The following is an 11,720-nucleotide window of genomic DNA, read 5'->3' as shown; positions in this document are numbered from 1 at the left end:
GTCCATGATGTGTTTTCCTACATGGTTAAGAAATGAACATCTACACACTCCATCAGTTAGGGTTAGAAGAACTGTTGCCAAACATAAAACATGCTGTAATTATTACTGCAATAATGATCCAATCATTGACTCTTAAGCATTTGCTTATTTAAATCCAAACAGCGACTTTTTTTCTTCATCTTTTTTGATCGGGCAGTGTATAATATACACATATACACATATATAATTAGAGTCGCAAAGCTAATTAAATCCCGTTATGATAATGAGCAGATCAACTCAATTTCAAAATCTTATTAAATGTTGATGCCCAATGTGCCAACATGTCTCAGCGCAAATATAAAAGAATGGTTTGATTAATTGCCAACACACTGCAGGTCTGGTGCATGTGTTAATTTATGCGTGTAGGAGACTATTTGAATTCCTTATGGCCAGACAATCCATGTGGAAATATTTATTCTTGAATTTCTCTGAATTTTGTTTGAGCATTATAAATAATTCTCTAATTTGATATTCACACATCCTAAAGCTTCTTTGAGGTTGAACGTGGCCTAACAAACTCTTTGCTCACCTATATTTTTTTAACATGCTATATGTTTATTATACTGCATAATGGTGTAGGTACAAAATATTCCACTTTAACCTCTGAATCCTTTTTAATGTTTTAAAAAGTTTTTTAATGACATTTTTTTTAAATGTTTTGTATTATTTTAATTCATGCATTACAAATGTCATGTGTTATTTTGTAACAACTACCACAAATATAGATAATAAGTGTTGTTGAAAAATGAGTTGTTCTTTAATCAACTTTATTAATCAAACACTACTCACAAAAGTATACATGAGAAAATATTCAGAACTGACATTTGCTTAAAGGTATAATTTTCTCACATCAGAAAAAGACCAAAACAGCACATTTCTATCTGCATTCCATGCATTTACAGATCTTTAAAAGAAAATTGTTATATGTGTAGATCATCTTCTTCATGTTCAAAAAATCAGCTCGTTTTAAATAATTATCCCAGGGAAAAAAAGTATTTACTAATTCTAAAAAACAATAGGCGGGGGAAAAAGTTTCACACTCTTGTTGTTTGACGTTTTTCTCTCACTCAGCTTCAAAGATGAGCCTGTAGGCATAAGAAAAGATATGATAAACAATAATGAAAGAGTGATGTCTAGCAATGTTGAAACATTATTAAAACTATTGCAATTCAAAATTAGGATGAATGAATTATATTCAGATACACATAAACATTATCTCACCGGTCTTCATGGCTTGTTAGACACCTGAAAGAAAGTATAGATAATTAACAAGAGAGTGGTGCACACAATCTGCAGTTTTCTGCAAAACTGCTGCTGACATATACGATATTCGCAAGTTCTCATTTTGGTTAAAAGCATACCGGCTAAATGCAGCACTGAAGGAGTAATTATGTTGTCACATCAGAGCTTTACTGAGGGTTGTGATTTTTACTTCTCACACATATGCATTTACACACACACACACACACACACACACACACACACACACACACACGCACACACACACACACGCACACACACACACACACACACACACACACACACACACACACACACACACCTGTCCTGTCTGAGCCTGCTGCTCCGGCTGGGTTTGCTGCTGAGGATCTTGGGTTTGTGGAGGACCATCCTGGAATGGTGGGTTCTGTGTAGAAATGCAATAAAAGCTCACAGTGTTTAAAGATTCAAGTGTTTCAGCAAATTCCAATAACAGTGCAAGTGATGATCGTATTGAGCAATTACGAAACCAAATAGGTTGAGGGGTTCTCACCATGGGTGGCTGTTGAGGAACTGCCTGTGGCATGAAGTCAAAGGGGAAGATCTATATATTGACAAACATAAAAATAAATGACAATATTTTAGTAAAATAGTTTGTTTTATATATATATAATAATGTCAAAATGTTTAAGCTATTTAAATAATTTACATTTGGAAGTTGAGGCATCATGGGAACATTTGGTTGGTCCTGAAATGTAAACAACAAGTCACCTTTATAGCTTTTCAAAGACAAACAGGAAAATTATTCAATGATGGAGACAACTACTCCCAGAAAGAAGTAAGATTTGTAAGGCTCAGCTGTTTATGGGATGTGAAAACAACAGATATAATCCATTTCAACTTCACAATTTCACATTTAATTCAATATCTTACTTGTCGCTTCTTTGTAATTATTTGAGAAATGTACTAGTTTCAAAGTAAATCCTACCTGGCGCTGACTGAAGTCATAGGGGTAAAACTTCAATAAGGAGAAAGAAAAACAAAATCACCATCGAGTTCATTGCATCAGAGGGGATGAGCAAGGATGTTGAGGCATTAGAAGAAGATATAAAAGCAACACTTCTGGATTGACTTTCTACAGCATATATGTAAACATTTCTAGTAAAGTCAGAAAAGGTGCTGGAATTAGCCTCCGGGTCTGTTCACTCACGATTTCCACGCTTTTTCTGCCAGGAGCCTTGGGGAGAGAGTACTTGATGAACGCTTGTGTAGGGAATGACTGAAAGCAGAACGAGAGAGCCATGCCACCGCGTGAATGGTTGTAATTATTTTCTAGTCTTTTGGTAGGCTATACACACATGAGATATATATTGATTCAACTGATTGAGCTGAGAGTTTACATCTCAAAAAGGCACCTAACAAAGAAGCTGTGTGTGTAGCTGATATGTTGGAAAAACAAACTAGCCTTGCAGATTAGCAAAACTGTACATACTCACCGATGTGCCCGCTGCGCCCCCTGCTGGATTAGTAGGGAATCTCGGTGGGAAAATCTATTCAATAAAATAAAATATAAAAAAATACATTTAAAATGTTATTCTCGACATACACAATTATTTTTCATGTAATATAAAACGTGCTTCATGTGGTACTTGAAGCATAAATGTGAAAAAATATATATTAAATTTGTCTGAAAAAACTGCAAAACTGAACTGAACACTGTAAAAAGTGTTTGATCAATAAGTTGTGACAACATGTGTTTTACATTGCTTCAACTCATCAAAATAAGTTAAGCAATTTTCAAATGTATAAGTTATACAAGATTCAACTTATTTATTGAATCAGTTTGCTGTTATTTAAGTTTAAATTACTTAACCATACAAGTTGATTGTATTTAAAAATTGAAGGCAGCAACTTTTTAGTGTACAGTTAATACACGAGGCTACACTATAACCTAATAAAAGCAATTGTTAAGGGTTATACCAGATACACATTTTTTTTCAGGTAATCTAAAATGTGCTTCATGCGGTAGGCTAGGTCTTGGTCTAGAAATTAAATTAAATTAAATGTAAAGGTGTAAATAAAACAAAGATTATTGTGTCTTACAAGAAAATACTATTGCAGTCTTTTGACTTCAGAATTTCACGTTTATTTCACTGTCTCGATATAAAATCCTACACCATTTTTGTCAGTTCATTAGGTTACATTAACCTAATGAAAGTCATTTTTAAGGGTTAGATCAGGTACGCTAACCTAATAAAAGTAATTTTTAGACCAGGCAGAAATAAATCCAAAAGCTCATATTTACATGGTTTCTTGGTACAACTTTGAGTAGTTATATTTAAGTTTTTTTTTTCAAGCAACAGCAAAAAATAGCTCATACGATTTCCATGCTGATTGGAGCGTTCATTGCAGGATGTGACTGTGATGGTATTCCCTGGAAGCCACCATTCCCCTTAGAAAAATAAAAGGAGTTAAAATTTACTTTAGTTGATGCCCAAAAAAAACATGTTTAGTTCCATTATAATTAGAATGTTCAAAACGTGTTCTGCGGCAACCTCAGTATAGTCAGTTAAACCTATATATCATATAAACACATGTCATGGAGTAGCATGTCATCATACACTGTAATATTACAGAGCTATTTTCGTCATAAAACTGGGTGCAATGTGTTGATTATGGTTAAAGCAAGAGATTCCAAAGACTTGTATGCCATTTTTGGATACGGAAAAGTCAAGAATGTGCATGTGTGGTTAGCCCCACCTGCCTCGGGCTGCCATAATGAGGGAGATAATTGAAAAACGGTGAAAGCTAGAGAGAGATATAAACACACACGCACAAAAAAAGGATCAGTTTCAGAATCTGGGCGACCCAAACACATAAAACAAGCCTTCATAAGTACAAAGACATTCCTTTAAAAAGGTTTGATGTACTTACTGGTGCTGTGGATACTGCACCCGCCAGAAGAAGACACAGGATAGATGTCCACATGTTTAAGGAATCGCCAGCCTTATACACAAGCAAAAATGTGACCTAAGACAGACAACACCAATGAGGACGTGCTATTTCTGAACAATAATATAGAAAGAGAAGCACTCACAGTGTACGAAAATGGTCAAGCAGCTATCTCACCTTGGTTGCAGGTAGAGTAATAGCTCTGAAGCATGAGTTTTCTTGCTTTTATTTGCTCTCTGGCTTAGCTCTTAACCAATCCCTCTCAGGCTAGACTTTATCATGACCTCACATATGGAGAAAGATGGTTATTGAGAAAATGACCTGTAGTCAGACTTTGTCTGCCTTTCTGTCAGCTATTATTATAATGATAACAGTCGAGGAAACTGCTGATATCACCAGACTATATTTTTGAAGCTACAAAATATTAAAAATAGGAACTGAGTTTGTTTTTTGTGTACAAACTTAGTGATGTTCAATTGCAGCGAGAGAACTGTCTGAACAACAATGTCAGGTTTCTGAAGAGCTTTCTTGGGATGGTATTTATTTTCGGCCAAACTAGGAATTGTTATGTATGAATAAACAATCTAGAAAAAAACTTTTCAACATAAATGCTAACGATAACACACACGAGGAGACAAAGTATTGATTGTACGCTTTATTATAAATCAAGATTTAAAAACATGTTTGGAAAAAAAATGCATATGATTGTATGGCTCTCAAGTATCAAGCCACTGAAAAAAGCACCATTTGATGGGTCAACATTATTTATAAAGGAGGAAAGCATTTATGCAGTCACTCTGCAAAACACGAGCAGCTTGTCGTTCAGGAATTGGTGGTCAGCTTATCCTTTCGTCTGTGAGAAAAAGACAAGACGGAGGCTTTAGAAATGTGTTGCATTAAAGGTTTCTACTCTATTATAATAATTAAATAAGAATAATATGATGTTTAAAAAAAACCTGTACCAGATGGAGTTTTTCCTCTATATAAAATGTCAGTAACTAGCCAGTGTACAATGCTGCATATTCCAATGCAAAAACTCGTACATTTGTGGCTTTGCAGCGTTATGATTGATATTGGTTATAATAATTATTACTTAACCAACCTGGTTTAGTCATCATGATCATCATCATCATCCTTTTGAACAGGAGCGTAAAAAAGTACAACAAAAATTTGACACAGCCTCATATATATGTGATATTATTAAATATATATATATTTTAGTTTGGACTATACTGGGGCAGCAGGAGCAACTGCGGCAGCCGGGGCAGCAGGGGCAGTTGGGGCAGCAGGGGCAGCTGGGGCAGCAGGGGCAGCAGGGGCAGCAGGGGCAGCAGGGGTAGGTTGATGAAAGCCGAAGGGGTACAGCTAGAAAACAGAGGGAAATGAATGAACTTCTACATGGTTGACGAGAAATGGGGGATTTCACGTAGCAGTAGGGAAACAAAAAAGACAGAAACACATACAACTTCAATACTTTCTTTGCCTACGGGCTGGGGAATCTCATGTTTAATGAAGCCACGGATAGGTTGACCCTGTGAAGAATAAGAAAAACTGATCGCATGCTCAACTAGCCGAAGATAATGAATACTCTGCGAAAAGAAATGAAACCCAACTTACAGAACCTCCAGCTGCAGCCTGTTGAGCTGCCAGAAGCTGAAAAAAAGAATGAAAATATAATATAATATATAATAATAACAGTAATAATAATAATATAATATTAGATTTTTAATGTAACATTTTATATTTATATGTACATAGTTATAGTTATAATATAAGTAATAGTTATATGAAAATGTACATCTAAAATATTACTAATACAAAATGTAATATGTCTGAGTAATATAATGGTAATAGTAATCTGTTTCACTCCACACTTACAATCTCTATTTCAGAAGGTCTAACTGCAGCGGCGGCCGCAGGAAGAGCCTGTAGATCATCATACACACTTTTTAATGTGCTATAATCCTATATGACACTGTATATTCCCATATTCCTTGAGTCATTTTATTGAAATAGGCTTCTATGTATTCATTTCATGTTTGGACCAAACTAACCTGTGGAGCCATGACAGGTTTGTACTCTAGCTCATAATACATAAATTGCTGTGGGTCAAAGAACAGGAGAGTTAAGGCTAGTATCACAATGTTAGCATCCCATATTCTCTGGTTGTCTCATTAATAAATACATAAGAGTAAAATCGGTCACGCACCGGAGCGCAGTAGGCCACACCGATGACAAATGCCAGCAAAATGAGGGATCTCATGTTGAATGATGATGTCTGAAATATGACATGCAAAGATAGAGTTTCATTGTTTGCTATCTTCTGTGTAACCCTCTGCAACAGGAAAGTTGATCAACCTTCAGCCCCAAAATTGTTTTTGGAATTAATGGTACCTTACCTTCGTATAAGACTTCTGATTGTGATTAAGGAGGAGGATTTTGTGATACTGCTCTAGATCTACTCATTATATTCTCTTTGAAAACAAAAGGCCCATAACATCAGCATCTGATTGGCTTTGGTGATCAGCCAAGTTCCTTTATAGAAAGCAAATATATATCTTTGCTAATCTCAAAGCAACATTTTGGCTGAGATTGTAATTATTTGGCATGATATAGCATAGTACAAATAAATCAAACGCAATCAGAAAATACATGTATGGCACATGTGATGAAATCATAATAGCTCTCTGACAGCAATGTTCACGCTTGTTCAAACTGTAGGAACCTTCTGCCTGACTGAGGACACTGCCAGAAAATAAAGTATTTATAAATAATATTATAAATAATAAGTAACAAAATAGACCATAAGTCACTGTACCTAAGAACTATTGTAAATAATTGTCTGTTGAATTGACATGGTTGATTCTGTGGAAAGAACTATATTCCTATTTTCTGTTTCATTCTGGATTTACATTTCATATTACATTGGGAAACTGTATAGTGAAAGTCAATAATTTGACTGTTGACTTTCATGTAAACGTTAAAAACAATTGGCCATGAAATTGAAAAGATAAAAAATATTCCACTAATGTTTTTATTATGTAATTTTTTTCCAGGTATTGTATAAAAGTAATATATATATATATATATATATATATATATATATATATATATATATATATATATATATATATATATACTGTATCATTTATTGCCTTAATCTTGTCATATTTTGTTTTTTTGGATACATTCAACCTAATGTGCCTTAATGGCTCAATAATCACTTACAATCAATGAATTACTTCAATCCCATTCTTTTTAAACAAGTTAACAGTACATTGTTTCCTTTGACCAGTAGGCGATTCTGTTTTTCTGATGGCATTTAAAGAACTTTCAGAAATGCTCTGCACTTTAATTATATAGTTTAAAACACATTTTTATTCACTCATATTGTGATTCTCTGGGTTAAATGTGCACATTTTTCCAGTTCTATTGACACAGCTGACACTTGATGACAGATATACGGTATGCAACACAGAAGGAGCCTCAGGCTATATAATTAACTTTGTATTTAATCATATGTCTAGTATATATGTTGAGGACCACACACAAAGTTCACAGTACAAAAGTCAGAAATAATTTTAAATGGTTTTGATTTTTAAATCTTTTAGTCCACAACAACGTCAAAACTTTAGTTCATACTGGGAAGAATAAAAGATAAAGAAATAGTAACAAGTAAACAAAGAACAGTTTTAGAACTGCTATGATAAATATTTGTTAAAAAAAACGTCCAACATGCTGTCTTAACCCATATATAAACCATTAGCATGATACAAAATGCATATAATAAATCTTGCAGTAAAGATATGCAAAGATTTGACTTAGGGGTACATATCAGGTCTTGACAGTATCGGAAAGCAGTGGTGGGGACGCTGGAACAAGAGCTTCTTCTGGTGTTGGGAATGTAGTGGGAACTAGATTGGGATCACTGTAATGGGGATCGGTTTGTACAGTGGGCAAGACAGTCGAAATGAAAGTCCCATGACCAGAAGACAAAGGTCCAGTGTTGGTTAAGGGGTTTTCAGCAGATTGGACATGATATCACGGCACTCGCTCACAGTCCTGCTTGCTAGCAATCCTAGGCAGCGCTCCATTATTTGGATGGGATCCACCAGGTATGGCATCCCCACTGAGTGGTACAGCTACAACGCTAGGTGACTGGACCTCAGTATTGGTCGAGAAGGTCATTCCAGTGACAGGGTAGGTGTTGATGTGGAAGGTATGGCTGGTCGTAAAGGGTTAACAGGTACAACAGGTTGTGGTCCAGCTACAGGAAACACATTGCCCCTAAACGCAGGCATGTGCATGTCAACACGGCCCATTCGTCCCATGCTCTGTGTGTGACATAAATTTGGACAGAGATTTAGGCGAAATATTTATTTATAAAAATAAAATAAAACATTTTCAAAGATACAGTGGTGTCTGGTCTTTTTTACACTTCTGAGCTTAATGTTGTAGGATTTAGAAAATATGAATAGAAGTTAAGAGAATAAAAATATAAAAATTGGCACTATTAGGTCATAATTAAATAAGCTAATTTGTGACATTCATATATTATACAGTATGAATCCAAAAAAAAATTTGAATAGAAAAAAATAATAAAATACAATAAAGAAGTATCTTCACTAATGGTCTCAGACTTTTTTTTATCTGTAGTTCCTTTGAGCTCAATCCACCATATGGTCCAGCCTTTAAAAAGTATTCACATAAGGAATTACCCCCCAATAACATATTTAGAGAAAACATATTCAATTAACAATTCATGTCAATTCATTCACCATTCGTTGTTGAATCTGTGGGACCATGTAAAGAAATAGATGAAACTGTGGAAAAACACATGATATAAGAATATTGAAAACACTAGATTTGCTTGAGTCCAGAATGTTTGCGGTGATACCTGTTGTTGCTGAGGCTGGTTTGGATGCATTTGGTGAGCATTTGGCTTGTGTTGTTAATTTTGTGCCATTAATGGTCGTGAAGCTGGAACTGCAGGATATTGTTGAGACGTTGCGTGCTGGAAAACAGGCACGAGAACTGATGATGGAAAGGAGAATTTTTGAGAACTAATTGTAAAAGTTCTGACTTATGAGATTGACAAGTGAGCAAAAAGACAATAGTTAGAAGTGGATTCTGGGACAAATGAGATTCAATCAAGAGTGAATGAACTCAATGACTCCTCTTAGGGTTGTTCGATGCTGAACTGACAAACTTCTGACAGAGATATTATTTGTGTGCACACATTTTACTGATACATGACATGAGGGAATATATTACGTCAACCCTCTTTGTTAGGGCACATCAAGTGCATCTGCTTTCCTCAATAAATCAAAACTCCTCAGACGTGGAGGCGGGAAGATTTCCTCCAGCAAAATATTTTTGATAATATACCAAAGAGTCTAAACACAAAGGCTTGCTTGAGGGTTACATAGTTAACATTAATTACGTTTGGGTTTGGACCTCAAATCAGAATAAACCTGCTGAACCCAGATAGTCTGTTAGCTCTTCCTATGGTGTATTTTTGATGACTACAAACAAAATCACACATATTTCTAATATTGTATGGAAACACTCTTACTGTTGGGTTCCTGGATTTGGAACATCAAAATAAAGTGTTGTAATATATTAAGCAGTCTACTAATACTCTAATGTCTGGTAGTTGACATCCAGTTGCAAAGTTACTTACAATCGAATGTCTAAAGTGGACTATTGAAATAAAGTGTTACCAAAAAGTAATTCCTGGACTGTTTCATTAAGGTAAGAAATTAGTCAATTAATTATTCAAGTGAACTTATAAAAGTTTCTTACCGGCGGTTTGCTAGGGATGAGGATAGGGCAAGTATCGAAAGTGTGCTGGAAGTTGACCTGTATTGGGGTTGGGTTGAGAGGCCCATGGATTGGTCAGAGCGGCCAGCTGTTGCTGAGGGCCAGAGGGCACTCTGGGAGATTTTGGCTGAAACTGCTGTGGCACATGATGGGCTTGTACAAGTACCTCAGACCCGGGCAGTGAAGACTGTATCACTGGGGTTCCTTGTGCTGGCATATCTCACATTGGGACTTTTTGGGGAGCATTTGGGGAGATCTATGAAAAGGTTAATTGAATAACATAAGCATAACATAATCAAGCAAACAATCAACAATTAATTATGCCATTTCACCATTAACTGCACCTGGGATTAGTAATGCAGTAGTGAATTCACAGAGAAGTAAAGGACATTTGTGAATTCACATTCATATGATGTATGATTTCTACAATACAACCATGAAATATCTCTAAAGAAATCACGTTTCGGTAACACTTTATTTTGATGGTCCCCATTAGACATTCTGTTGACTATAACACTGCATGTACATGTCAACTAACTCTCAGTAGAGTATTAGTTTACTGTCTCCTTAATATCTGCTGACTAAATAACTTTGCAACATATCAACTGATCCTTTTAACCCTAACCCTAACCCTAACCCTAACCCTACCCCCAACAGTGGGTCATGTAGGTCAAAAGTTATTTATGGTGAAAAGAATGTCTAAAGGGGAACATTACCCAAGTGGTATCTGGATGAAAAGAGATGACTAATGACTCACCGGAACTCCAAATGTTCCAGACAGAAAACATGTGAGCACCGCTATGAGCCTCATTTGTGTCATACCTAAAGATACACACACAGTAAATACATGTGCACTATGCAACAATGTAAAATTAATAGCTCATACAGAAAAAAAGCCAAATACTCACTTTAAAATCCTTTGATCACAACGAAAAAATGCAAGTGGAGAAGGGTGTACTTACAGTAAACAGTGTCCATTCCTCAAGCAACCAATCAGCTCTGGATATGGGCTCTGACCTCAGACAATATTGCACCTCAGACCAGAATTTAATTGTACAATCTAGAGAACACTTGGTGTCTGGATTAATCATCAAATCAAACCTTTTGAAATGTTAGACATATCCAGACGAGTTTGGGTGATTTGATATATTGGTTCAGTTTTATAGTAGTAAAAGTCAATGAATAAAAGATAAATATGATCATAAAAACTAGGTGTGTTTGTGGTAGTCTGTAAGTGAATTGCTAACATTTATTCTCACAGCCAGCACATTTTAGAGTAGCGTGTCAGAATAATGAAGACATCTGGTTTATTTCAATAAATCAAGATGTTGTGTTCCCCCACACCAGAAACGTTTGTGTCATCCGAGGTCGCTTCTCACTGATTTCGTCTTCACAATGTTGATTAAAACGAAACCACATGCTACCTTCTGAAAAGCCACCTTGGTTCAGTTAATGACAGTATAATTCTGTCATTCCCACAGTAAGAGCTAAACTAATTTCACATTGTGGTGAGATAACTGTTATTATTTAGTTGGGTTCAGACCAAATAGAAATGCAGACACAGACAGCAGTTTTAACGATAAAACCAGGAATTCCCTAAACATGACTGGATATGCAAACAACAAGACTTCATAATTAAAAAAAAAAATTAAACTGCTAATTTTTGCGTACCATTAGACAGCCCGTAG

At 35.5% G+C, this 11,720-nt stretch overlaps 3 protein-coding genes across 3 annotated transcripts; all 3 read right to left on the bottom strand.

The window, feature by feature from the left end:
- Positions 1 to 779: 779 nt before the first annotated feature.
- scpp5 (secretory calcium-binding phosphoprotein 5) lies at positions 780 to 4,458 on the bottom strand. Its single transcript, XM_079616640.1, has 12 exons — positions 4,387 to 4,458; positions 4,192 to 4,287; positions 4,018 to 4,065; positions 3,638 to 3,709; positions 2,754 to 2,807; positions 2,468 to 2,536; positions 2,246 to 2,275; positions 1,967 to 2,005; positions 1,811 to 1,861; positions 1,601 to 1,684; positions 1,261 to 1,284; positions 780 to 1,124 (listed from the first exon to the last, which is right to left on the bottom strand). The coding sequence occupies exons 2-11, from the start codon at positions 4,243 to 4,245 to the stop codon at positions 1,267 to 1,269; spliced, it is 519 nt and encodes a 172-aa protein (XP_079472766.1). The 5' UTR covers positions 4,246 to 4,287; positions 4,387 to 4,458; the 3' UTR covers positions 780 to 1,124; positions 1,261 to 1,266.
- An 858-nt stretch (positions 4,459 to 5,316) lies between these two features.
- scpp7 (secretory calcium-binding phosphoprotein 7) lies at positions 5,317 to 6,472 on the bottom strand (the record flags this gene model as incomplete). The annotated part of the gene is made up of 7 exons (XM_079616642.1): positions 5,317 to 5,358; positions 5,443 to 5,574; positions 5,673 to 5,741; positions 5,827 to 5,862; positions 6,088 to 6,135; positions 6,264 to 6,311; positions 6,419 to 6,472. The coding sequence occupies 7 exons, from the start codon at positions 6,470 to 6,472 to the stop codon at positions 5,317 to 5,319; spliced, it is 429 nt and encodes a 142-aa protein (XP_079472768.1).
- Positions 6,473 to 7,913: 1,441 nt separating this feature from the next.
- On the bottom strand, positions 7,914 to 10,249 carry ambn (ameloblastin; the record flags this gene model as incomplete). Its single annotated transcript, XM_079616171.1, is given in 7 exon segments — positions 7,914 to 8,250; positions 8,254 to 8,430; positions 8,433 to 8,543; positions 8,836 to 8,898; positions 8,988 to 9,032; positions 9,117 to 9,243; positions 10,026 to 10,249. Coding segments are annotated over 7 exon segments (954 nt in total). The 3' UTR covers positions 7,914 to 8,043.
- Positions 10,250 to 11,720: the final 1,471 nt, after the last annotated feature.

The sequence above is a fragment of the Phoxinus phoxinus genome (assembly GCF_949152265.1).
Source record: "Phoxinus phoxinus genome assembly, chromosome: 6".
In the NCBI taxonomy this organism is placed as follows: Eukaryota; Metazoa; Chordata; class Actinopteri; order Cypriniformes; family Leuciscidae; genus Phoxinus; species Phoxinus phoxinus.
Note: the sequence above shows the minus strand (reverse complement) of the source record. Positions and strands in the feature narration are given on the sequence as shown.